Source organism: Coffea eugenioides, unplaced genomic scaffold (assembly GCF_003713205.1).
Source record: "Coffea eugenioides isolate CCC68of unplaced genomic scaffold, Ceug_1.0 ScVebR1_648;HRSCAF=1359, whole genome shotgun sequence".
NCBI classification, from domain to species: Eukaryota; Viridiplantae; Streptophyta; class Magnoliopsida; order Gentianales; family Rubiaceae; genus Coffea; species Coffea eugenioides.
The window spans coordinates 5189-30002 of NW_020864506.1; the positions used below are offsets into that span (position 1 = coordinate 5189).

General features: G+C 35.8%; 3 protein-coding genes and 1 non-coding gene across 4 annotated transcripts; 3 read left to right on the forward strand and 1 right to left on the reverse strand.

The window, feature by feature from the left end:
- Positions 1-9643: 9643 nt before the first annotated feature.
- On the reverse strand, positions 9644-12149 carry LOC113758674. The gene is made up of 3 exons (XM_027301442.1): positions 11979-12149; positions 10731-11885; positions 9644-9658 (listed from the first exon to the last, which is right to left on the reverse strand). The coding sequence occupies exons 1-3, from the start codon at positions 12147-12149 to the stop codon at positions 9644-9646; spliced, it is 1341 nt and encodes a 446-aa protein (XP_027157243.1).
- On the forward strand, positions 11671-11777 carry LOC113758677. The gene has a single exon (XR_003466808.1). It is a non-coding gene; the product is annotated as a small nucleolar RNA R71 (small nucleolar RNA).
- Positions 12150-16879: 4730 nt separating the features above from the next.
- LOC113758675 (zinc finger MYM-type protein 1-like) lies at positions 16880-17986 on the forward strand. The gene has a single exon (XM_027301443.1). The coding sequence runs from the start codon at positions 16880-16882 to the stop codon at positions 17984-17986; it is 1107 nt and encodes a 368-aa protein (XP_027157244.1).
- A 4744-nt stretch (positions 17987-22730) lies between these two features.
- On the forward strand, positions 22731-23540 carry LOC113758676. The gene has a single exon (XM_027301444.1). The coding sequence runs from the start codon at positions 22731-22733 to the stop codon at positions 23538-23540; it is 810 nt and encodes a 269-aa protein (XP_027157245.1).
- The last annotated feature ends 1274 nt before the right edge of the window (positions 23541-24814 follow it).

The following is a 24814-nucleotide window of genomic DNA, read 5'->3' on the forward strand; positions in this document are numbered from 1 at the left end:
GGAATAAAATGTACCAGAACTTGAAGAGTCTTTATTGGTGGGAGAACATGAAGAAGGAGATTGCTAAATTTGTCCAAACATGCTTAATTTGTCAACAGGTCAAAGTCGAACACCAGAAACCATCGGGACTTTTGCAACCTCTAGAAATACCTGAGTGGAAATGGGAGAATATCACCATGGATTTTGTATCGGGATTACCAAGGACACAGAGAGACCATGATGCGATTTGGGTAATAGTAGATAGATTGACCAAATCGGCTCATTTTCTGCCGATTAATATGAAATACCCATTAGAGAAGTTGGCCAGGTTGTATTTGGATGAGATCATTAGGTTGCATGGAATACCTGTCAGTATTGTGTCGGATAGAGATCCAAGATTTGTTTCGAGGTTCTGGCAAAAGAGGCAAGAAGTGTTAGGGACTAAATTGAACTTTAGTACCACTTATCATCCCCAAACTGATGGACAGTCGGAGAGGACAATTCAAACTCTTGAGGACATGTTACGGACTTGTGTTCTGGACTTTGGAGAGAATTGGGGTAAGTTTTTGACTTTAGTGGAATTTGCCTACAACAATAGTTTCCACTCTTCTATTCAGATGGTCCCGTATGAGACACTTTATGGTCGAAAATGTAGGTTTTCAATTTGTTGGGATGAAATAGGTGAACGAAAAATCTTAGACCCGACCACAGTATCTTGGATTGAAGAAACTAGTGAGAAAGTAAGGTTGGTACGCCAAAAAATTCAGACCGCCCAGAGCCGCCAAAAGAGTTATGCCGATAATCGAAGAAAAGATTTGGAGTTTACTGTTGGAGATTTGGTATTTCTCAAGATTACACCTTTGAAAGCAAGTTTGATATCTGGAAAAGGAAAGAAGTTACAGCCAAGGTTTGTAGGGCCTTACAAGATTATCCAACGTGTGGGGAGTGTAACCTATAAGTTGGAATTACCGCCGAGTTTATCTCGAATCCATAATGTGTTTCATGTATCTATGCTTAAGAAGTATCATCCGGACCCTTCTCACGTCTTACAACCGGAAAATGTTGAGATTGATGAGACTTTGACCTATGAGGAAAAATCGGTTAAACTTCTGCATAGGAAGGTGAAGGAATTGAGAAATAAACAGATACCATTAGTAAAAGTCCTTTGGAAGAACCATGGGTTGGAGGAAGCAATTTGGGAGGTCGAAAAAGCAATTCGAGAAAAGTATCCAGACCTGTTCGCCAATCAAGGTAAATTTCGAGGACGAAATTTTCTTAAGGGGGAGAGGATGTGAGGACTCGTAAAAGTATTATTTTCGACTCCTATCTTTGCTCATTTAAATATTTATTCAAATATTTGCTTCGATTGTTATTTTCTAGCCTTATTAGACTTAAATACATGGAGTTATGACTTCATTATATTTTTAAAGTGACTCGTTTCAAAAATTAATTTTTTGGAAGCTCGATTAATGAAAATAGTGAAAACGTGTCTGAAAACTTTAGCCATTTGGGAGTATAATAAGTTCAAAACTTGGAGACATGTACAATGGTCCTAAAATAGGTAATTCTAGATTTAAGTACTCAAGTGATAGTTAGTGGTACGATCGTTACAAGAATTTCTCGAATGTTTCACTCTATCGCGCCTAAATTGAAAATACGCGTTTTCACGTGCGCGATTAATTGAGGGACTTTAGACCCTTAATTTGGGATAACTAGGAGTGAATAATATTTATATGAATATAAGTGTATTAAAGGTTTAGTGCACTAGTGCAACAAACTTAAGAGGAATCGAGTCCAAAACGCGCGCGTACGTGCACTATTTGCGTTGACTTTTTCGCACCTAAGCTCTTAGCCCTCAAGCTTCCTTAGCAAGCTAAAATCAGATCAAAACATCTCTCTTTTCCCTCTCATTCTGGCTGAGAAACAGCTGAAACAAAACACCTTCAAGTTTTGCAAATTTCACCTCCAAATCTTGCTCAAACCTTCATAGATTCACACCAAACTTCACATACACTTAACTCTACACTTGGACACCACTTTGAGCTGCAAAAGGGAGCTAAAACTCACGGTTTTTCTGGAGCAAAAAGGATCGAAAATCACTGCCTTGGACATCAACTAGAGTAAGTAATGATCAAGCTTTCAAATTTCGATTTTTGGAAGTTCTAGTATACCTTTAAACTCTTAGTTTCATATGGGTTGTTGTTGTTGTTGAAAAAATTGGAAGGTGGGCTCTATGAACTCCCACCTCTGTGTTGATGGCTAATTTCATGCATGATGATGTTTATAATGTTGGATTAGTGCTTAAACTAGTGGATTATTGGTGGAAAATTGATGGAAACTTATGATGGGTGCAAAGGCCAAATCTGACCATTTTACCCCTGCTTTGTTCGGCCACTTTAATGCAAAAATTTGAGGATTTAATTGCTTGATTGTGTTGTTTACATGTTGTAGTAGTTGTATAAAAATTTTCATTGGAAAATATTGAGTTTTGGTTGGTCAAATGAATTTATTTCCCAAAGCTAGTAATCTGGAAACTGTTCCCGTAATGCTCAGACCAGTGTTCGTATTTCGTCCATAACTCCGTGCTCCGACATCAAAATGGAGTACCGTCAGTGGCATTTGAAACTAGACATTCCCACCTTTCCAACGGTATAAAATGCATATTCTAGTTCCATGTGTGTGAGCCGCACCACTCTTTTGAACTCAGCTGTTCTGTTTCTCTGTTCTGCTGGAATGAAATACAGAAGCTGTGATTTGAAACTCGATTTCAAACAAGTTGTGTACTGAATTTTTCTTCTGAGAAATTATAGCCCTATGAATGTATTTTCCAACACTATCAACCATGCTCAATTCCGATTTAAATTGAGTGAGTCATGATCAAAATACGGTGACTGCCCTGTTCTTGAAAACCCTTGGATTTGAACAGATTTGATGTGAGACTTGTTGTGGTCTTACTAAATGAATTTCTTGGTGCTAAACACCTACCAAATGTACCATGTATGTTCCTTAGACTTTTATTGCATAAATGAATCATGTTTGGAGGTTTTCCTTTGCCGAATGTTTGGAAACGGAGAGAAATGGAGCTAAAGGCAGTTTTGCCTTAGTAATTTCAAAACTTTGGTTGATTGATTAACCACTTTCCCGAAGGTATTTTTCCACGAAATTTGATAGAGAGATACCCTTCATAAAGGAGTACTATACTGCAAAATTTGGCACCAATCCAAATCCGTTTCGACACTTAACTAAAGGTCCAAAGTCGGAAACCCAAATCTGGAAATTGTTCAACAGTCTTGAATTTTCCCCAACTTTGAGCTACCATATCTTGGTGCTCGAAACTCCGATTCTCGATCCGCTTGTTCTGTCCTAAACCTTACTTGCACTTCTAATTGATTTATAAATTTCAAGGGCTGGTTTTCAACGAGTGAATTCTGCCGAATTTTCAAAGTTAGCGAAAAACCAACCCCAGCTCAATCCTGAACATTTTGGAACAGTAATTTCAAACTCATTTTTGAGTACTTTTCACTTAAATTCGTGGAAAAGTGTCTTCTAAGAACTTTTAGTACTTTCCAAGAGGTTTCCAACGGTATAAATTTTTCCAATTTTTCCAATTTTAGACTTGTATCGAGTGAGATACGATTTTTTTAAAGATCCATATCAAAATTGGAATTTTCCAACTTTCAAGGAAATAGAATTTTCAAGAACTCTTTATTCTTTCGACATTATGCAAACGTTTTAACCTCAATTTCCAAGATAAAAACCCAAATGCTCCTGTACTTTATGAAACGCTACTCGAACCTCGATTTACAAGTAATTAAGGTTCCTTTTCACGAAATTTTCTAGATTATTATAGTGCACGAATTATTTCTCGATAATTGGATTGTGTGAATAATAATTCACTATTAATTGCTCAGGCGCACACGATGACCTTCAAGAGGATCTCACGGTGGACGCTTGAACTTTCCTTGACCCTACTTGCACTTAATATTTGGTGAGTGTCAAGTGTATGAATACTTGTACTATCTGGACTTGATTCCTGCTTGGCGTATCTGATTACATGTTTAGCCTGCTTGGTTTTGAAAATGGAGTCGAGTGTGTATTTTATCGCACTCGTTCTCATTTGAAACAAATGACTCATGCTTAACATGTTTTGCCTGGTTTACATGACTTGAAATACATGCTTAAACTTGTCAAATGCTTTATTACATGACATGATATGCTATGGCTGCATACGTCGTTGGAGTGAATCTCCTCGACACTTACATGATACATGGGAGACGCCCAAACTCATAGGCCGACCTTGGAACTCGAGCCGGCATGGGTTTGGTCGGGAACCTTGGTGAGCCATGAGAATCACATGATAAACTTGATCTATTTGAGAGATCTTGTTTGGCATACTCGTAGAGTATAGCCTTATAAATGTCGTGCGGGCCCGAAGTGGTGTAGGGTGGACGGATGAGAAGTAAGTGGTGATCTACGGTTTGAAAATATCAACCCGGTTGACGGAGAGTCATCGCAGGGAGATATACGAATGAACTGGCAAAGCAAGTGGAACTTAGCACCTGAGAGCTACTATATCCTTGAAGTGTTTCTGCTTACTTTCACTGGCTTTATTAATTACTTGTAATTATCTCTTGGACTGTTATTTGGGACTGTTATCTGGACTACGTGCTTGCATGTGTGTTCTTGGCCTCACGAGCGTTTTGCTCACCCTGTAGATTTATTTTCCTTAACAGGTTTGAACTCGAAGGTGTACTGGGGAAACCCTCCTAATGTGTTTTTGTTTAGGGTTTCTATTACATTTTGGCTATGCCCCTTGGTTTTGGATTGTACTTTTGGAATTGAAATGTAACTTTTGGAGTGTAATGTATATTTGGGATTCATGATATATTTTGAATACCCGACGTGCGGGTTGGATAATGGATGACTATTGATAAGCTTTAACGCTTCCGCATTTACTGTACTTAAGTTACTTACTTGTGTTGTGTAGTTCGATAATAAGCTTGAATGATTTGGCTTGAGTCCTGGCGAGAGTTAGGCAGGCGTCCCGCGGATACCCTTTGGTTCGCCTTAGTGGGAAGTGGGGGCGTCACAACATCGCTATTCCTTTGCCATAACAGAGAAAACTACAAGTTGTTATTTGGTTGTTGCACTAGTGATTTCTTCATCTAGTATGCTTTCTTCCTTTGTTTTTTTTATTATGTTTCACTTGCCTTTTTCCCCTCAAGATTGGGACTTTAGTATATCCCCATTTTAAATTTATGACCTTTATTGGTGAAAAGGAAGATATTAGTGTTCTACATGTTTCATGTTAGTCGAGTAAAGAACCAAAGTTAGATTTACTACCCCTTTTTCTTTTGATCCAAATCGATTGACTTTTTCAATTAGCTCCCAACCACAAGAATTATATTTCCCTAGAAGCTATTCCATAAAACTGTTGAAGGACAGCATGGAGCTAATTATCAATAAGAGAGGTTTATTCTGATCTAACCCTTTTATAAATTGTCCTCCGGCCTTGGTCATTTTTTTCTTGGGGTTATTTTGCTAACAATAATAATTATAAGTTGGATTTCATGAGGCTAATTAAGAAGGGAACTTACATAACATGGAATGAAGAATTAGAGGGCTTTCTTTCCCCCTTCATATTTCTCAAGATAAGGGATGTGTACTAGAAATAATCATATTATCTTGCTTGGTTATATACATGATTATACACTGTGTGCTCTTCTTTCTATCAATTTGTATGAATTTTCTTCTTTTATGTTCTATATATTAATAATATTTTGCTTATTGTTTGTCTTTTAATTGATTTTGTTTTAGTACTCATAAGTTTAATTGCTTCTTTTGGTATTTGGTATGTAGGAAAGGAAGAGTTATCTAGAAAGCAAGGCTACGGAGTTCTACATTTAGGTATGTTTTTCTCTTATTTTATTGTTGATTGCTAGATGTTCGATAGTTTGCTTCTGATAGCATGATATCAGATTCCTTGGTCAATTTTGCTTTAGATACTCTCTTCATGAGTCCTGCTTGAAGTAACTTTCTTGCACTCAATAAACTCTGCCATATCCATGAGGAGTTCTTAGGAACTTCAGTAGTAAGCATTGGCTTGTCCGGGAGATATTTACCTCTTATCACTTTGCGAATCAAAAGATTTGGTTTGGTCTAAACCCCCCATAGTTGCTTGGCCAGCATTGCAGTATTGAAATATTGAAGATCGTGGAAACCCAAGCCCCCACTCTCCTAAGATCTTCACAGCTAATTCCAGCTAATGCATTTTTTGCTTCTCATCATCACTACCCCACCAATAGTCAGCCATTTTCTTACAAATTTCTTTACATAGTTTCTTAGACATGTATTATAGTTTCTTAAACATGCTAAAACAGTACAAGCAATTGGTAGGTATAGCCATAATGACTGACTTTAACATTACATTGTCATTGTGTTTTCTGTTAACTTAATGCATTGAACTGAAAGGTGCCGAATCTGTGCAATAATAATTATTAAAAAGTCCTAATTACCACCACAATTAATTATAGAACAAATCCAAGTACTGGAACAGGGACCCTAGGTGTGCAATGGGTTACTTGATTCACCCTATTTCCGAAGAGTTTGCTTGATCCGATATACCAGATTTATCTATAAAAATATTAATTTTGCATACAATGGCAAGTAGGGTCGATTCCACAGGGAGCGGGTAGAAAATTATTTCTTTCCAAATCAATAGAATACAATTGGGGAATTTTTAATGGGAGGCAAATAAAAAAATAAGAATAAAAATAAAGTAAACTAAATTCAAAACTAATTCACAAAGCACAAGTTACCAAAAGTAGCAATTAATGAAATTCTACCCAAAGGATCAACTACTCAGGCACGGTCCAATTGATTGATCATCGATGCAAAGATATTTCATCCATTCATCACTAGGTTGGTTATAGCTATCAACAAGTTCTGACAACCAGTTCTTCCTTACTTTTTCGACAGACAATGTACGACCATTGACTGCTCCTCTAACCAGATAACAACCCTAGGTACGACCGTAGGAATTTAATTACCCAATTACATTAAAGCTAGAAGAACCCAACCCTAACTAATAAACACGCTAAGAGGGTTTATTTAAGCTAGATATTACGTTTTTCCAATATAAATTCAATTATGGTGGTTGTCACTGGGTATCAACTAAACGAACAATTACAGATTCAATTTAGCTAATATGACAATAGGCTATTAAATTAAATCAAATACCCGGCCGTTGATATTCAATTAATAAAATATCCATGAACAATTAATTCAGAAAACGCACGAATAACAACAAATTGGGAGAAATAATGAAGATTCGATTAGATCTCACAGATATTATGGACCACGCTCTCGCGTCAACCTTTGGGTAGAGAAGAAAATTAGCCGCTCCTCATCGTGTCAATCCCGCGTGATTTAATTGAGTTCATTCAATTAATTGCCGAAAAATTGGGGAAGGGGAATTAATTGCAATAACAACAGAGAAGGCCCTGCCTTCGTCTTTGTTTCGGAGCCGCGATTTACAAAGCAAAAGGCTAACAGAAATTGTCCAGAGCAAGCGTAAAAGTCAAAGAGGAAAATAGCCGTCTTGCCTATTCTAATTGCTACCGAAGAGAAGAAAGAAAAAGGGAAAAAGCGTCTGACAGATCTCTTCAAAAGGAGACTAAAAGCTAATCTAGTGATTCCCTGTGAATCTGGCTTTTCTATTCTTTTATAACCGCCGCAGGAGAAAGCATTCTAGGAGCAAAGCTTTGTCAAAGGGGCTCTGATCCCATGCTTCGGGTTCACGTGGACCGGGGTTCTTAGTAGGCTTTGCTGCAATTAATCCCGCGGGTCCGTCCTTTTGATGTACCTCCTCCGTTCTCTGGCGTGGTCACGCCATGAAATAGAGAGTCTTCTGAAATTTTGCCTCGTAAAAGCACTTTTTACACTAACCACCTATAATTCATACAAATATGAAATATGAGCAAAACCTTAATACTTAACACAGTAAGTTGCCAAAATTAGGACAAAATAACAGTGCAAAATGTGCCAAATAATTGCTCTATCAAATCCCCCCACACCTAGACAATGCTTGTCCTCAAGCATTTCGAAACTCAGAAGTACAACCAAGAGAGCAAAGGTCATGTAGTAATCTATACTAACACAAACATTTCAGATCCCTGACAATGTTGCCAAAATTAGAACACGCCGAACAGGTGGTAGTTCAAAGAAAATATATAAATATTAGGAACGCTCAAATCAACTTCACGGAATGCCATTACCATAGGTTTGCACATTTATCACATCTCCACCACTCAAAAGTGAACTAAATACACAAATCAACGGGATTTTAATAGGGTTGTAATGAGATTTAGATAAAAGGCGGGATAAGAGGGTGAAAATAAGGTGTAATGTGTCAAGAGAATGTCCGATATCCACCACATAACCACAACGCTTTACCGGGGAAATTTCCCAAGCAGGGTGTTTCCATTTGCTATTTCCACTGTGCAAGTGTCGCCAATTTTTTTTTTTTTTAACAGACGGCTTGCAAGACTTGGGCACGCCTTGTAGGCTGGAGTTTTCTGTTCACGAGCCCTTCTCTCTTTCTTTTTTTTTTTTTCTTCTTCACTTTTTTTCTCTTTATTTTTTTCTTTCGATCTCAGATGTACAGAAATAGCACCATACAGCATCTACTCTGAAAACACTTGCGACCATAGATTTATTTGCCTTGTATAAGTAATGAATTTCAGACATCTCTTTATGAAACAAGGTTGAACAAGAAAGTCTAAAAAAGGTCATGGGTTATCAAACACGGCTAACAACCAAAAGTGAAGAATAAAAGCTCAAATTGGTTCACTATTGGGAGACAAGATGAATGCATGATTTTTAGAAAGTTAAAGGAGGTTAAATCCTAAATGCCCTTATCATTTCCAATGCATCCAATTCAACAAAATGTGGTCTTGACATGTATAAAATAGCAAGTTCTAGAATGTCAATACCATGTGCGATACCCACTCAATCAAACAAAAATAGAGCAAACAAGAATAATGTGCTCATGCATGGCTCAAAAGCTCCCAAAAGTCACAAAAGTGGGTCAAGTCCAGTATATCCAACATTCAACAATACTGTCAAGGCAAAACGAAATGCATAGCTAGTATATCTAACCACATGCCCGTGCACCTTGATTGAGTTATTCATCATAGCAAAGAAGTCAGCTAACTACACTCTTTTCCTTTTCCTCCTTTTTTTTCATTTTTTTGTTTTTTTTTTAACAAAGCAAAAACAAATAATAAAAACCGTCCCCCCACACTTAAAACCTACATTGTCCTCAATGTAGTAAAGATAAATGAAATATTAGGAGAAAAGAAGAGAAACTTCCCTGACCACCGGGGAGGGAAAGCGAGACACTAAGGCGGAGGAGGGTGAGGCGGCGACGGACGCAACACGAACAGGAAGGAGAAGACTGAAGTTAAAACAAAGTGAAAAGGGATTAGACAAGACAGGATAAAAAAAAAAGTAGAAAAGTGGGGTTAGGAGAAATTTTTTTTTTCTTTTTGACTTTCGTTTTCGGAAGGGTTGGAAGGCGTGGGCACGCCTTGGAAGTTATAGTCTTTTGACCGTCAATTCCAAAACTCCATTCCTAAGGTGTGACGATCTAGCGTGGGCATGTCTAACTGCCAACTTCCTGTCACAAAATAACAACCCATTAAATGACACTAACACTTAACAAAAACTTCAAAAATATAAGAAAACTAAAACAAAAGAAGCCTTGGGTTGCCTCCCAAGCAGCGCCTTTCTTTAATGTCTTTGGCTAGACATAGCACCACTCTTTAGTTTGGATGTAATTGAATTTTTCTTGTAATTGGTGGCCCTCCTCCGGGATCCACGTGGCCATTGATTGCAATCTTTTTCCTAAATTTTCTCTTCATTTTCACCTCATGAATTGCTTTCATCCTATAGGACTTGTTCGCAGCAACCTTGAATTTACCCCTACAAGCAAACTTAGAAAATTCTTGCACAGAGGGATTAGTGGCATAAATAGCAAACACAGAATGAGAGTTAACAGGATGTTTCATTGTATAAAAAATATTGAAGTGGACTATTTCTCCATCAAATTTCATCGTGAGAGTACCCTTATTAACATCAATTTTAGTCTGGGCAGTACTCAAAAATGATCTTCCTAATATAATGGGTGATGGATTTGGAGCACTTCTATCATCCATGTAAAGCACATAAAAATCAGCAGGAAAAATTAATCCATCTACTTGCACTAAAACATCCTCAATTATCCCATCCGGATAAGCACATGTACGATCAGCCAATTGAATTATTATCCCCGTTTCTTTTAATGGTCATAAATTTAGAGAATCATAGATTGACTTAAGCATCACATTAATAGAAGCCCCTAAATCTATCATGGCATTTTTGATACTAGAATGTCCAATCTTACAGGGAATAGTAAACATACCTGGATCCCCGCATTTGGGTGAAAGTTTTCTTTGAAGTACAGCTGATACATTCTCTCCTACCATCACTCTCTCATCACCCCTTAGCTTTCTTTTGTTAACGCACTAGTCTTTCAAGAACTTTGCGTATTTGGGTACCTGCTTGATCACGTCCAATAGGGGGATGTTTACTTGAACTTTGCGGAACACATCCAGGATTTCTTTTTTCTTTTCTGCCCTCTTTTTCTTTTCCAACCTGCAAGGAAAAGGAGTTAGATTAGATTTAATAGGGATCGAAGGAATAGATGTTACCTTAGGGTCTTCGCGAATGCGCCCTTCCTCTTCAATCTCTTTTTCTATCTCCTCCTCACTTTTGCTTTTCGAATTTACCAACTTAGGTCCCTCCACCTCTTTTCCACTTCTTAATGTCATGGCGCTTACGTTCTTGGGATTTGCCTCGGGTTGTGATGGCAGTTTCCCATAAACGTGGGACTCCAGGCGATTAATGGCAGTTGTCATTTGACTCATTCGAGTCCCCATGTCTTTCATGCCTGCTTTGGTGTCCTGTTGAAACTGAGTAGTGCTCGCGACCAAGGACCTAGTCTCTTGTTGGAGTTGAGCAGTGATCGTCACTAAGGCTCTAGTCTCATGCTGGAGCTGAGTGGTGGTTGTTGCCAAACTCTTAACAATTTCCTCCAAAGAATTTCCTGAGTTAGAGGATGAGAGTTGAGACTTTTGTTGCCAAGGTTGTTGAAATCCTGGTGGACGATTGGAGAATGCATTTTGTGGCCTATTACCATAGCTGAAATTGGGGTGATCTCTCCAACCCGGATTGTACGTGCTGGAGTATGGGTCGTACGATTTTCGAGGCGCGGGCATGCCTCCGGCCATATTTACCTGTTCCATCCCGTCCTCTTGCAACATGGGGCACGTGTCCGTGCAATGGTCCATACTCGTGCAAATTTCACATACTTTCTCTCGCGGCGTGTCTCTCATGGCTAATTTCCTAACAATAGACGTCAATTCTGACAGTTGTTGCTGTATGGATGAGGTCTCTACCTCGTTGACTCTACGGGTAGGGTTGCTTTCACGGAAGCCAAATTGCTGGGAGTTCTCTGCCATGGTTTCGATAAACTCCCATGCTTCCTTCGGTGTCTTGTTTGCCAGTGCTCCCCCACTCGCAGCGTCAATGATACTCCTATCAGTTGATTGGAGTCCTTCATAGAAGTATTGGATTAACAGTTGTTCACTAATTTGATGCTGCGGGCATCTAGTGCACAACTTGTTAAACCTTTCCCAATATTCATACAAGGACTCCCCGGGATACTGTTTAATGTTGCAGATTTCCTTCCTCAAACTCGTAGCCCGGGATGCAGGAAAGAATTTTTCCAAAAACTTCTTTTTTAACTGTGCCCATGTAGTAATACTACCTGCTGGTAGGTAGTATAGCCAATCTTTAGCTGCATCCTTGAGAAAGAACGGAAAGGCTCTCAGTCTAATTTACTCTTCAGTGACCCCAGGAGGTTTCATACTAGAGCAAACCACCTCGAACTACTTAACGTGTTTGTGGGGTTTTTCACCAGAGAGACCATGGAAAGAAGGTAAGAGGTGAATCAACCCCGACTTCAGTTCGAAAGCAGTATTCTCAGCCAAAGTGGGGAATGTGATGCATAAGGGCTGGTGAGTCAGCTCCGGGGCAGCCAGCTCCCTTAACGTTTGGGTGTTCGCCATGCTTACTTCGTCTTCTACTGACTCGTTTGCAATAAATAAGTGCCCTTTTTTTCGTCTCTTGGTTTTTTGCCTCCGCCTACGCGCTGTCTTCTCAACCTCAGGGTCGTATATCAATTAACCTGTGCGAGAAGAACGGGGCATAAACTAGCAAAAATACCAAGAATATAATAAGATAAAATAAAATTTGAATTTGAAAAGAAACAAATAATCCAAACGCCAACTCCCCGGCAACGGCACCAAAAATTGACAGGTGCCGAACCTGTGCAATAATAATTACTAAAATGTCCTAATTACCACCACAATTAATTATAGAACAAATCCAAGTACTGGAACAGGGACCCTAGGTGTGCAATGGGTTACTTGATTCACCGTATTCCCGAAGAGTTTGCTTGATCCGATATACCAGATTTGTCTATAAAAATATTAATTTTGCATACAATGGCAAGTAGGGTCGATTCCACAGAGAGCGGGTAGAAAATTATTTCTTTCCAAGTCAATAGAATACAATTGGGGGATTTTTAATGGGAGGCAAATAAAAAAATAAGAATAAAAATAAAGTAAACTAAATTCAAAACTAATTCACAAAGCATAAGTTACCAAAAGTAGCAATTAATGAAATTCTACCCAAAGGATCAACTACTCAGGCACGGTCCAATTGATTGATCATCGATGCAAAAATATTTCATCTATTCATCACTAGGTTGGTTATAGCTATCAATAAGCTCTGACAACCAGTTCTTCCTTACTTTTTCGACAGACAAGGTACGACCATTTACTGCTCCTCTAACCAGATAACAACCCTAGATACGACCGTAGGAATTTAATTACCCAATTACATTAAAGCTAGAAGAACCCAACCCTAACTAATAAACACGCTAAGAGGGTTTATTTAAGTTAGATCTTACGTTTCCCCAACATAAACCCAATTATGGTGGTTGTCACTGGGTATCAACTAAACGAACAATTACGGATTCAATTTAGTTAATATGACAGTAGGCTATTAAATTAAATCAAATACCCGACCGTTGATATTCAATTAATAAAATGCTCATGAACAATTAATTCAGGAAACGCACGAATAACAATAAATTGGGAGAAATAATGAAAATTCGATTAGATCTCATAGATATTATGGACCGCGCCCTCGCGTCAACCTTTGGGTAGAGGAGAAAATTAGCCGCTCCTCATCGTGTCAATCCCGCATGATTTAATTGAGTTCATTCAATTAATTACCGAAGAATTGGGGAAGGGAAATTAATTGCAGTAACAACAGAGAAGGCCCTGCCTTCGTCTTTGTTTCGGAGCCGCGATTTACAAAGCAAAAGGCTAACTGAAATTGTCCAGAGCAAGCGTAAAAGTCAAAGAGGAAAATAGCCGTCTTGCCTATTCTAATTGCTACCGAAGAGAAGAAAGAAAAAGGAAAAAAGCGTCTGACAGATCTCTCCAAAAGGAGACTAAAAGCTAATCTAGTGATTCCCTGTGAATCTGGCTTTTCTATTCTTTTATAGCCGTCGCAGGAGAAAGCATTCCAGGAGCAAAGCTTTGTCAAAGGGGCTCTGATCCCATGCTTCGGGTTCGCGTGGACCGGGGTCCTTAGTAGGCTTTGCTGCAATTAATCCCGCGGGTCCGTCCTTTTGATGTACCTCCTTCGTTCTCTAGCGTGGTCACGCCATGAAATAGAGAGTTTTCTGAAATTTTTCCTCGTGAAAGCACTTTTTACACCAACCACCTATAATTCATACAAATATGAAATATGAGCAAAACCTCAATATTTAGCACAGTAAGTAGCCAAAATTAGGACAAAATAACAGTGCAAAATGTGCCAAATAATTGCTCTATCACGAACAAAGCTACCAAAACTATCATATGAACATCCAACTTACAGAACATCTGAGAACACCCTAATGGATGGGATTTATTTAGGGTCGTGTAGGCAGGAAGCCCATTCAAAGGAAATGATTTGTGTTGTTGGCATCATTAGGATTCCATAGCCAAGACAACCTTTATTTGCTTTATATGAAATTAATAGTATCAAGGTTTTCAGGCTTTATGTTTTCATTTATTGGCAATATTTCTGTCTTTATTAGGGCCTACATATTTCACGAAAGGTTATGTTGCTGGGAGGTAGAAGTAACCAATTGCATGATGATACCACTTTCAGCTTAATACGTCTCGCTTGATATTGTCAATTCTTTTTCTTAGTTCATAGACTTTATCCATTCTTGTTTGAAATGCTTGTGTTGTAAAGCTCCAGTCTTCATGAATATTGTAAAACAAGAAATAACCACAACTAATAGGTTTATCACATTTAGCTAATAATGACCAAGTAACAAACTAAAAGCTGAGTTGGAACTAACTTTATCAATACACTATGAGTATCTGCTCTTGTATCATTGTTTGAGTATTAGACCAAGTAACAACTATTAGCTTTGATCCCAGGAAATTGATGAAAAGGTTCTTGACAATTCCAAAACAAATAACAAAGTGAAAATAAATGAAACACGAACATAAGAATTTACATGATTTGACAAAATTGACCTACGTCTATGAGCGGAAAAAGAGCAGAATTCCACTATGAAAAGGAAAATACAAAAAACAGGCCTTAGGAAAGTGTTTTTAGATCCAAAAAACACCTAATATCAAAACATAAGAGAGTCCAAAATATTTTTACTTAGCAAAAGACTTAATAACTCAAAGGTCCAAATAACCCACAAAAACTCTTTTGGCTTGATGCGTACTTAATCTCATCACAGGTGCACTCTATTTATAACCAACTAAGGGAAAGATTCCCTTGTACAAAAAATGATATAGGACAAAATCACACATAACAAATCCCTACCTTGGTGTGTTCTTAACATCGACAATTGCAAATCTACTCCACCTTCTCCACATAAGCTCCAATGTGCCTAAATCACCAATAATGAATACCAATCAAGTACAAGCCCTGCTTGAACTTGTAAATTGGAAGAAGTTTCGTCAACATATCAGCAGGATTCTCCTTGATATTGATATTCTGAACAAGAGCTTTCCCCTCAGTAATAGCATCTCGAATGAAGTGAAATTTCACATCAATGTGTTTCGTCCTCTCATGACACACCTTAATGTGGATTGAACTCAGGGGCAGATTTAAGGTGGGGGCACTGGGGGCCCAGTAAATTCCTATAATACTTATACAATTTTGACATAATTTTAAAGGTGCCCCCAGAGTTTTTTTAGAAAAAATGTGAAAGAATGGGTCACAAAATTTATATCATTCAATTTCCTCCTCTAGTCCCCCATTTTCCTCCCAATAAGGCCAAGTACTAATTATATCAGTCATACCTTTTGGTCCCCACTCCCCAAGTTCCCTTTCCTCCTCTGGTCCCTCATTTTCCCTTCACAACCGATGACCCCTCTTTCTTCCACGCCCAAACTAACTACTCTTTCTTTTTATCACTTTATCCAATCATATCATTTACTTCCTTTGTCCCCACTCCCCAATTTTCCTTTCCTTCTCTGGAGTCTGGTCCCCCATTTTCCCCCTAATAAGGCCACAACCGAGAGCCACTTTTTCTTCCACAACCAAGCCTGTTACTCTTTCTCTTGATCACTTCATCCCATTTAGAGATTGCACCAGAATCAATTGATCTTCTGGGAGGGACTTGGGTCCGCCACTAATTTGTAGCTTTTTTCACCAACTTTAGGAGACCATCAAAATCAGGTTCTAAACAATTACTTTTTATTATTATTATTTTGAATTTGTTTGCAAATATATTTCTAGAGCATGAGGCTATTACTATTTTAAAGAAATTTGAAAATTGATTAGTTAATGTAATAACTAATAAATGGGTTATTTGATAAATATTTTAACTTGTGAAATGGTGCTTTTATGGATTTATAATTTATTTTTTATTTTGCTCGATTAGTTTCTTATATTGGCATAATGTAATGATAAATAGAGGGCCATTTGACATATTTTTTAACTTTTAAATTATTCTTGTATGGATCCTTTTGTCTAATTAACTTGATTAGGTTCATATGTTGTGATTAATGATTTGATATAGTAATGAATAAATAAATCATTTAATGAATAACTTTAACTTGTGAAATAGTTCTTGGATAGATTTTATTGTACATTTAATATTTTAATTGGATTAGTATCTTATATATTGATTTTAATTTCTTTAGCTATGGAGAGTTATTTCAAAAGGAAATCAATGGAAAAAGAGTCATCTAATAAAGAAGAAGCCAAGGATAACGAAAGTGCAAAAAATGACAATAAAAAAAGTTGCCTGGGGATTAACTTAGATGAATTACTTGCTGATCTAGCCCAAAGAAAAAAAATTGGGGATTATCATCCAAACCTTCAAGATGAAATTTGGAGATATTACTTACAAAAGGAACCATGTCAACCTCGTGAGCATGTTTTTCCACAAAGAAAGATAGGAAAAAAGATGCGTCGATTTGTTCGGGCCTGGTTTGATGATTACAAGAATTGGTTAGAATATAGAATTGAAAAAAATGCTGCTTATTGCTTATGCTATTATCTATATAGACCAAATATGGGCAAACAATCTGGTGGTGATAGTTTCATTAAGAAAGGATTCACAAATTGGAAAAAAAGAAGAAGATAGATTTGATGTTCATGTTGGTGGTCCTAATAGCGCCCACAATCTGAGTGGAGTAAATGTCAAAGTTTATTAAATCAAAATCAACACGTCGAAGTGGCATTTTTTAAGCAACCAGAGAAAATGAAGGCTAAGTATCGGAGTCGTTTATTAGCCTTAATAGATTGTGCTAGATTTCTCCTACACCAAGGTTTGGCTTTTCGTGGTCATGATGAGTTTGATATCTCTGAAAATCAGGGAAATTTTCTTGAACTTTTGCACTTCCTTGTGGGTCATAATGATGATATAAAAAAGGTTGTTCTTGAAAATGCCCCTAAAAATCTCAAACTCATTGCTCCAGATATTCAAAAGAATATGTCAAATGCTTTGGCAAGTGAGACTACAAGCATTATTGTAAATGACATTGGACATGGATTATTTGCTATTTTATGTGATGAATCTCGTGATGCATCAACAAATGAGCAATTAGCAGTTGTTATCCGTTACGTGGATTCACATGGATATGTGATTGAGCGTTTTCTCGGCATTCTACATGTAAGAGATACTACTGCTCTTTCACTTAAGAAAACAATTGATGTTTTATTTTCAAAGTATGGTTTGAGCATATCACAAATCCATGGTCAATGTTATGATGATGCTAGTAACATACGTGGTGAATATAATGGTTTAAAAACTTTGATCATGAAGGAAAATGGTTCTGCATATTATATTCATTGTTTTGCACATCAGCTGCAATTGTCACTTGTAGGGGTTGCAAAGAAACATGTCCAAGTCTCTTCTATGTATAATACATTGTCTACCTTAGTGCATGTTCTTGAAGGTTCATCTAAAAGACAAGAAATTCTTAGAGAACAATGCCTTAAGAAAGTCGTTGATGATCTAATGACTGGAGATCTTATGAGTGGTCGGGGCTTAAATCAAGAAACTAGCATTCAAAGAGCTTGTGATACACGTTGGGGTTCACATTTTGGCTCGTTGTTAAAGTTGGTTCTTATGTATGATTCTGTAATAGATGTTCTTTTGATAATTGAAAATGATGGTCTGGTGGAGCAAAGAGGTCAAGCATATGCACTTCTTAATTCTTTGCAATCTTTTGAATTTGCATTTATTTTACACTTGATGAAGAAAATCATGGGAATAACGAATGCATTATCTGAAGCATTACAAAGGAAGGATCAAGATATTGTGAATGCCATGGGTCTGGTTAAAGTTTCCAAGCAACAATTATAAGCTACTAGGGAAGATGGATGGGATTTTTTACTTGATGAAATTTGTTTGTTTTGTGAAAAACATGAGATCATCATTTCGAAAATAGATGAAATATTCATTACTAGTGGGAGATCTCGAAGAAAAGTTCAGCAAATTACAAACCTTCACTACTATCGAGTTGAGCTATTTTGTGCTGTGATAGATTTACAACTCTAAGAACTCAACAATCGTTTCAGTGAAATCAATATGGAGTTGCTTCTTTGTATGGCATGCTTGAACCCAAGTGATTCCTTTGCAGCATTATATAAGAAAAAGTTGATTCGTCTTGCAGAACATTATCTTTGTGAGATTTCTAAGTTGGATATTCTTGCACTTGACACTGAATTGGATACTTATATTAATGACTTGAAATCAGTTAAGAAATTTCTCGATTTAAGAAAAATCTTTGATCTAGCTCAAAGGTTGACGGAGACTAAAAGGGATATTATGTATCCATTGGTTTATATGCTCTTAAAGTTGACTTTGATTTTGTCTGTTGCTACAACTACAGTAGAAAAGGGCTTTTTCAGGTATGAATATAGTGAAAAATCGGTTACGAAATAGAATGAGAGACACTTGGATGAATGATTGTTTAGTTATTTATATTGACAAAAATATATTTCATGAAGTTGAAAATGAGAAAGTTGTAAACCGTTATCAAAATATGAAAACTCGTCGTGAACAATTGTAAATAGTTTAGTTTGTTTTTGAAATAAAATTATTATTGCATTAATAATTTTGAGTTTTCTTTTTATGTTTTTCATGGAATATACATATCATTTGTATTTGTTGGTGAATTTATTTATTTTTTGCTTAAAAAATTAGAAAAAGAGTAGATAAAAAATTTTAGTGTTATTTTTCCCTCCACTAAGATTTTTTTCTGGCTCTGCCACTGATTGAACTCACCAAACAGAATTTTTAACTACAAGGCTTTTTTTATTGTCTCAATCACAGCCATATATTCTACGTCTATAGTAGATAAAGTTGTAACAAGTTGTAAAGTAACTTTCCAACTAGCTACACAACTACCACTGCAAAATACATAATTTGGAAGTGATATTTTTCTATCAAGATCACCGGCATAGTTAGAGTCCACAAAACCAATCAAAATGTCATTATTTCTTCCAAATTCTATGCAACTATTTGAATTTTCTCGCAAGTATTTGAGAATCCAGTTCACAACCTACCTATATGCTTTTCTAGGATAAGACACATATCTAATAACAATATTGACTGCTTGTGCAATATCTGGATGGGTATAAGCTATCACATACATAATATTGTCAACTACTGGAATAAGAAACCAATGCCGTATAATCTTCCTCTTCAACTATGGTAACTGAGTAACAGATAGACAAAAATAACTAACAAGAGGAGCAGTCACAGATTTAGCATTTTTCATGCCAAATTTCTCGAGGACTTTATCAAGGTAATTTTTCTAGATCAAGATTAACTTTTCAACTCCTCAATTTCTCTTGATCTCCATGCCAAGAATTTTCTTAGCTGCTCTCAAATGTTTCATCTCAAATTCACTGCTTAACTGTAATTTTAAAGTGTGAATTTTTGACAAATTTTTAGCCGCGATGAGCATGTCATCAACATAAAACCACAAATAATCTAGATAAGGATTTCTTTAGCAAATAAACATAGTGTTCCTTAACTATCATACATACTCCTTGAATAATCATAACACAATATGAAAGAATCAAATCTCTTATACCACTGTGTTGGAAACTGTTTCAATCCATATAAGGATTTCTTTAGCAAGCAAATATAGTGTTCCTTTCCTTTAATTTCGAATCCCTGAGGTTACTTCATATAAATTTTCTTTTCAAGTTCATCATGTAAGAAAACTGTCTTAACATCAAACTACTCCAACTCCAAATCATACTTGGCAATTAAATCAGGCAAAACACGAATAGAGTTATATTTAACAACAGGTGAAAATAATTATTAAATCAACATCGTGTACTTGACTATATCCTTTTGCAGCCAATCGTGCTTTGTGCCCTATATCTTCAACCCCTGGAATACATTTTTTCTTCTTAAAAACTCATTTGCATCCAATAATTTTCTTATCTGAAGGCTGTTTCACAAGAATCCAACTTTCAATTCGGTGGAGTGATTCAATTTATATGCAAAATCAATCACTTTGTAAAATCATCACAAGAGATTACCTCTGAATAGGTAGTAGATTCACCAATTCCATCAATTTCTTCTGCAACAGACAAAGTATATACAACCAAATCTGCATATTTTTGTAGTGGTCAAATATCCCTTCTTGGTCTATCTTTGACTATGGAATGTTGCTCTTCTTCTGAATTATTTTCATCAGTAGGTTCAAGTGCATTTACTGATATTTATTGAATAGAAAGATCAGGTCTATCAATCTCAAACTCTACTTGTTTCTACATACTATCATCTGCATAACAAGAATTAGAAGATTCCTTCTTGAAAGATAACATAAAGAATTCATCAAAAATAACATATTTACTGATCATAAATTTTAAAAGTTTAGGATCAGAACACTACAACCTATACCTTTTTATCCCAAAAGCATACTCAAGAAAAATATACTTTTTAGTTTGAAACTCCAATTTTTCATCATTGACATGTAGGTATATTGGACAAGAAAAAACTTTTAAATCAGAATAATCAGCAGGAGTACTTGACGAAATTTTCTCAGAAATTTTGAAATCAAGAGCTACAGAAGGAGCATAGTTGACAATGTAATAAGTCATAGAGATCGTTTTTGTTCAAAAGTCCTTTGTCAACCCTTCATTAGAGATTATGTGTCATTCTCTATCCAAAATTATTTTGTTCATATGTTTGGCCATACCATTTTGTTGAAACTTCATCCTGACAGTGTGGTGTCGAATAATTCCTTCATTCTTGCAAAACTCATCCAATTCACCTTCGCAAAATTTCGTGCCATTATCTGTTCTAAACCGCTTGATCTGTCTACTTACCTGTTTCTCAATGAAAACTTTCTATTGCTTGAAAGTGAGGTAAACATCATTCTTTTATTTAAGAAAATAAACTCAAACTTTTCTTGAATAATTATCAATAAAAGTCAACATATACTTGACACCACTCTTAGACAGAATACGAGTTAGATTCCATAAATCTGAATGAATATAATCATGAATGACACCACTAGTTTTGTCTATGAATTGCTAGTGAAACGAAACTAACTCTTTTCTATTTCTCAAAAACACATTGTTCATAGAATTACAATGGCTCAATGTGAGAACTCGTAAATTTATGTGTATATTTCGAATTATTTCATTACATTTAATCTGTTATTAGAAATATTATATGTAACAAATGAATGGTTGAACTAAATACATAATTGTATTCATATAAACATTAAAATTTAGGAAAAATATATATAATAATACGAAAGTAATACATAAATAAAATGATAAGCAAAATAATAGAATGGTGTAGAAATTTTAGGAATCAAATAAACATTTGATATGTATATTACCGTTTGTGTCATTCGAATATATTGGATGGTGGAATAAGTTATACGTCTAGTTGAATTTCTTTAAGATCAAATGTATGAAAATCTCCTAGATCGATATATTTAAAAAATTTTCAAGGTATATACAAATTAAAACAAATGACATATCGAAATATCGAGACAATGTGCGAGACAATAAAATCACGGACTCATGGCAAACAAATGACCTAAAATTAAAAGACCAAACCAACCTTAGAATTTTGGTTAATCTTCCATGCAGCCAAGAAACCAACTAACGGTACTACATAAAACGAAACAAAAAGAGGCATAATACTTGACTGAATTGGAACTGAATGGAAGCTATCTAAGAGGTGAAATGGAAGAAATTATGGAAGGAAGTGTTGTTTATCACACTGTCACATAGCTGGAAAATTTAGTGAACTAATGTCATAGTTGTTGACAGACTTGGTGCATGGTTTGGTCAAACTATCTGCTGCAGTTAGATGTTCCTTGTCCTAATTCATGCTAGACCAAATGTATGTTAAAGTACATAGTGTTTTAGGTAAGTGGAAGATGAAGTTCCTTCATGTGACTAATTGATCTTCTTATATTACTGAAAATTTGTTAATTTTATTTTATTATTAGTACACTATATTTTACAAATGAACTAATTATGTCTAAATTAACTATGTGAAGGATAATGGATACCGGTATTGGTACTGGTAGTAATTCACAATCGTCGACTGCTGGAGCTGTCAATAGTGAACAATCAGCTAGTCAAAATCATAGACAAAAGTCTGATATAGCATGGAATTATTGTTTAGTAGGTGTGAATAGTCAAGGAAGAAGAACTTTGACATGTGGGTATTGTTTTAAAATAATTGCTGGTGGTGGTGACATTCATCGAATGAAACAACATTTGGCAGGAGAACAAGGCAGCATTGTTCCATGTTCAAAGGTTGACCCAGCAGTTAGACATGCTATTTTAGCATCTATGAAGGAGAAGGAGCATAAATCTAAAGAAAAAAAAGGTGATTTTGGGGTGGAAAATCCATCGGCCACACTACTCATGCATTTGATGGCGATGAAGTTTTGGGAATTCCTTCTTCTTTAGCAAATGAGATGGGTTCATCTAGTAAAAGAAAGAGAAAGGTCACTGCATGAAAAGGTATACGTGCTTTTTTTAAAGGTGGACGTGATACTTCTCAACCAACCATTAAAGCTTGTTTGCAAAGTAAGAAAAAATGAAAAAATACGGACATGACTATTGCTCTTTGGTTTTATGATGCTTGCATTCCTATAAATGCTATTAATTCTCCATTTTTTCAAAAAGCTATTGATCAAATAGCATCAATGGGTCATGGTTACAAAGGTCCATCTTATCATTCTTTGAGAGTTAACTTGTTGCGAAATGCTAAGAGATATGTGAAATTAGTTGTTGATTCTTTTAGAAATACTTGGGCAGAAATTGGTTGCACTATAATGGGTGATGGATGGAAAGACACTAGGCAAAGACCATTGATAAATTTTTTGATTTATTGTCCTAAGGGTATTTCGTTCATTAAATCTGTGGATGCATCTGATATTGTAACAAGTGCAGAAAATTTGTGCAATTTATTTGCTAAAATTGTTGAGATGGTTGGTTCAAATAATGTGGTGCACTTAGTTACTGATAATGCTAAAGCTGCTGGGTCTTTGTTAAGTGAAAGATATCTGAACATTTGTTGGTCACCGTGTGCTGCACACTGCATCAATTTGATTTTGAAAGACATTGGTGATATGAATGATGTAAAAGCTATAGTGTCTCTTGCTTCAACGGTGACTGTTTTTATCTACAATCATAAGTTCACTTTGAATTGGTTAAGAAAGACTACAGGGTGGAAAGAAATTATTCGTCCAGGTGAAACTCGATTTGTAACTACCTTTCTTGCATTAAAAAGTTTGCATGATCATAAGGATAGTTTGCAATCTTTGGTTACTAGTGACGATTATAAAAAATTTCTGAGAATAGAAAAAGAAAAAGATGTGAAGCAAATCATTTTGGATGAAGGTTTTGAAATAACTGTTTGATTATGGTGCGAATAATGGGCCCTATCATTCATTTATTGCGTATTTGTGACACTGATCAAAGGCCTTCAGTGGGTTATGTTTATGAAGGCATGTTTAGAGCAATAAATGGCATCAAAAGGCTGTTTAGAAATAAAGAGAGATTGTACAAGCCTTATATTGACATCATCAATGATAGGTGAGATAGAATGTTGAGAAAAAAATCTACATGTTGCCGCTTATTATTTGAATCCTGCTTTTCAATATGAGAGTGTGACATTTTGTACACATTCAGAGGTTATAAATGGCTTGCTTGATTACATTGAAACAAAAGTGGATTGGTGCAACCCTGAAAAATTATCATAAGAGGTTGGAATGTATCGAGAAAGACAGGAGAGTTTTGGACGCAAACTTGCTATTCTTACTAGCAAATCTGATCGGCCAGGTCATTTATATTTTTTTAATATCTAAAACTTGTGAGTTTATTCTTTATTTGATATAATATTTTAATATGATTGTGACAGAAAATTGGTGGAAGTTATATGGTTGTGATGCTCCGAATTTGCAAAAGCTTGCAATTAGAATTTTGAGTCAAACAGTTTCTTCTTCTGGGTGTGAACGTAATTGGAGTGTTTTTGAACGCATTCACACTAAAAAAAGGAATAGGTTGGAGCACCAAAGACTTAATAATCTTGTTTATGTGCACTACAATTTGCGTTTGCAACATAGGTATAATTGATTTTTTACTTTATTCTTTACATTTTATTTATAAAGTAATCTTAGATTTGTAACTAATGTATTTTATTGTAGGTTTGATCTCCGAAAGAGATCTTATGATCCCATTGATTATGAATCTATTGATAAAACGGAATTTTGGGTCATAGAAGAAGAACAAGATGGTGAGCTTATTTGTGATGAATTTGAGGAAGAACTCGAAGAACTTCCTAAAGATGATTCTCAACTAGTTGAAGGTTGGTTTTAATATTAAAATAAATATATTTTTAACTTGTAATATGAGGTGCTAAAAGTGCATTTTTTTAATTTGAATTTTATTATAAATATGGATAAATTCTTAATTGTTTATTTATTTATTTATTTAGATGATGAAAGTGAAGTTGGGGAAGATAATGCTATTGATTTGGAAGCATTTCAGCGTAGGCGCCTTTTGAATGATGATGAAGATAATGATTGGTAATATAACATGTTAATTAGTGATGTTTAGTAGTAATTGATTCTTTTAGTGTTTGGTTGTATCTTTGTTTTTAGAAAATTTTTGAATTTTTTTTAGTTTCACCAAT

Excerpts from the sequence above, each read along its gene's own strand:
- LOC113758674 (XM_027301442.1), bottom strand. The coding sequence starts at position 12,149 with ATGGCGAACACCCAAACGTTAAGGGAGCTGGCTGCCCCGGAGCTGACT. Across the intron at positions 11,886-11,978 it reads GTGAAAAACCCCACAAACAC|GATGCAGCTAAAGATTGGCT; the intron begins GTTAAGTAGTTC and ends TTCTTTCTCAAG.
- LOC113758675 (XM_027301443.1), top strand. The coding sequence starts at position 16,880 with ATGAAGGCTAAGTATCGGAGTCGTTTATTAGCCTTAATAGATTGTGCT.
- LOC113758676 (XM_027301444.1), top strand. The coding sequence starts at position 22,731 with ATGACTATTGCTCTTTGGTTTTATGATGCTTGCATTCCTATAAATGCT.